The following is a 2,454-nucleotide window of genomic DNA, read 5'->3' as shown; positions in this document are numbered from 1 at the left end:
GGGGTCTCAGGGGATCAACAGGGCGGAGCAAACAGCTATGGCTGATCCTCAGTCCTACCCTAAGAGGCCCTGCCTCTCAGTGTCCTGGTAATTGCTGCAGGCACCTCTGAGAGAAAGCCATCCTCGAGTTCCTCCTGCTGCCAGATAGTCCAGTTTCTCCCTGTATGAGTCTGGGTCCCCAGAGACTCGCCCGGAACTGGAGTTCAGAGCAGTCGGGAGCTTGAGACTCCCTCCTGATTGAAAATGACAACCGTGTCCTCAGTTGCCAGCCCTTTCCACGCGTGCCTCTATACCTCTACACTTTACTTCCACACCTCCTCTGAGTCTCAGTGTGCTTTTCTCTTTCCTTCTAGTTGTAGAATTTCCACTCAGCCAGCCTTCCTGTGGTTCTGGATGAAGTCCGTTTTGTCTTTTAGTTTTTTTGAAGTGAAGTGGTTGTGCGAGGCAGCAATTTTTTCCTTGAATTTATTTTTGTGTATGGTGTAAGTTGGTGGTCTAGTTTTATTTTTTTGCATGTATCTGTTCAATTTTCCCAACACCATTTATTGAAGAGACTGTCTTGACTCCATTGTATGTTCTTGCCTCCTTTGTCAAATACTAATTGAGCATATTGGTTCGGGTCGATTTCTGGGTTCTCTATTCTAATGCATTGATCTATATGTCTGTTCTTGTGTCAGTACCAGGCAGTTTTGAGAACAGTGGCTTTGTAATACAGCTTGATATCTGGTATTGAGATCCCACCTACTTTGTTCTTATCGGCCAAATTTTTAATAAAATAATGTTCTCCTTTGAGACATAATATTGGAATATTTATATTTTCCATTGAATGCCCTGCTGTGTTAAAAAGAAGTTATTTCCTCTTCTATGGTTTACATTTACATTTTTAGAATTATCCTTTATTTTCAGATTCACAAAGTGCAACAACGTGTTACAGTTAAAAAAGCTTTGACTCTAAAGTATGGAGAAGAGTTTGCTCGGGCAAAGGCAGTGGCTAGTAAAGAAATAGGAAAACGAAAACTGGAACAAGATCGCTTTGGAGTAAGTTGTTTGTAGAAATATTTTATTTTTGGAAAGAAGAAAGTTTTTATGATAGTTTTGAGGGTAAGAGATAGATAAAGTAACTCATTCCTGCATATTCAAATAGAATAAGATTAAAGCTTTGTTTTTAAATGACATCCATGTTTTTGGAACCTTGTTTATTTATTTTGTCTTTACTTTGTTTTTTGTTTTGTTTTATAGATTAACTAGCAAAACTGTTGGAGACTTGTAAAACTGTTTTATGCTCGTTATCTAGTTTTATAATGTTGGCATTGTATTGTGGGGATAGCACAGTTACCAGAAATTGTTTATAAAATCATAGCGATATAAAATGTTTATATCATTTTTCCCCCAGCCAAACAAAATGATGAGACTGGACAGTTCTCCAGTATCAAGTCCAAGAAAGCATTCAGCAGAACTAATTGCTATGGAAAAAAGACGATTACAAAAGCTAGAATATGAATATGCTCTGAAAATTCAGAAACTAAAAGAAGCTCGGGCCCTTAAAGCAAAGGAACAACAAAATATCGCTCCAGTTGTGGAAGAGGAACCTGAATTTTCTTTACCTCAACCCTCACTTCACGATCTGACTCAAGATAAATTGAGTCTGGACACTGAAGAAAATGATGTTGATGATGAGATTTTGTCTGGGTCAAACAGGGAACGAAGAAGATCCTTCTTAGAATCCAATTCTTTTACTAAACCTAACCTTAAACACACTGATACACCTAACAAAGAATGTGTAAACAAAGCTAAGAACATGGTAGAAAAACCAGAACTTTTTCTAGGGTTAAAAATTGGTGAATTGCAAAAATTATATTCAAAAGCTGACAGCTTAAAACAACTGATTTTAAAAACCACAACAGGCATTACAGGAAAGGTTTTGTGTGGTCAGGTAATGGAACATTTCATATTCTTTAAAAAAATGTAGAATTCACCCTAGCCTTATTTGCCTTATGAAGTTATTGTTTTCTTTTGCAGGAGATTTCTGTGGATGTAGATTTTATGACAGCACAGAATAAAACAACAGAAGTGAAGCCATGTCCTTTTAGTCCCTACCACAGCCCTCTTCTGGTTTTTAAGTCCTACAGGTATAAAAGAAAGATTCAGTGAACTTCAGTTTCAGGATTACTCCTGTTTTTGATATCTTAACTTCGAATATTTGATGATAATGAAAGAAGAAATTGAATCTTGGTCACTGAAAAATGAATTTGCTCTTTTAGGGAAAGTAAAAATTAATGTCTTGTCATATACAAACCATATCAGGAAATAAGGGTTAGCTCACACTTGAGTTTATTAATTATTATCAGATTCTAATTTCTTGCTACTGGTGGAATTGTGAATTCTTTTTTTTTTTAAATTAAATCTTTATTGTTCAGATTATTACAATTGTTTCTCTTTTCCCCCCCATAGTTC

The 2,454-nt window shown here is 36.3% G+C and overlaps 1 protein-coding gene across 3 annotated transcripts in view; it reads left to right on the top strand.

Moving 5' to 3' along the window:
- The window catches only part of ZFC3H1 (zinc finger, C3H1-type containing), a 64,783-nt gene that overhangs the window by 37,664 nt on the left and 24,665 nt on the right, over positions 1-2,454 (top strand). For all 3 annotated transcript variants that reach the window (XM_014531648.1, XM_005884121.2, XM_014531647.1), the window contains exons 14-16: positions 907-1,038; positions 1,394-1,933; positions 2,020-2,129. In XM_014531648.1, the coding sequence (XP_014387134.1) occupies positions 907-1,038; positions 1,394-1,933; positions 2,020-2,129 (782 nt within the window). The remainder of the gene's footprint in view (positions 1-906; positions 1,039-1,393; positions 1,934-2,019; positions 2,130-2,454) is intronic.

Source organism: Myotis brandtii, unplaced genomic scaffold, assembly GCF_000412655.1.
Source record: "Myotis brandtii unplaced genomic scaffold, ASM41265v1 scaffold82, whole genome shotgun sequence".
In the NCBI taxonomy this organism is placed as follows: Eukaryota; Metazoa; Chordata; class Mammalia; order Chiroptera; family Vespertilionidae; genus Myotis; species Myotis brandtii.
This window is presented reverse-complemented; position numbering and strand designations above follow the sequence as displayed.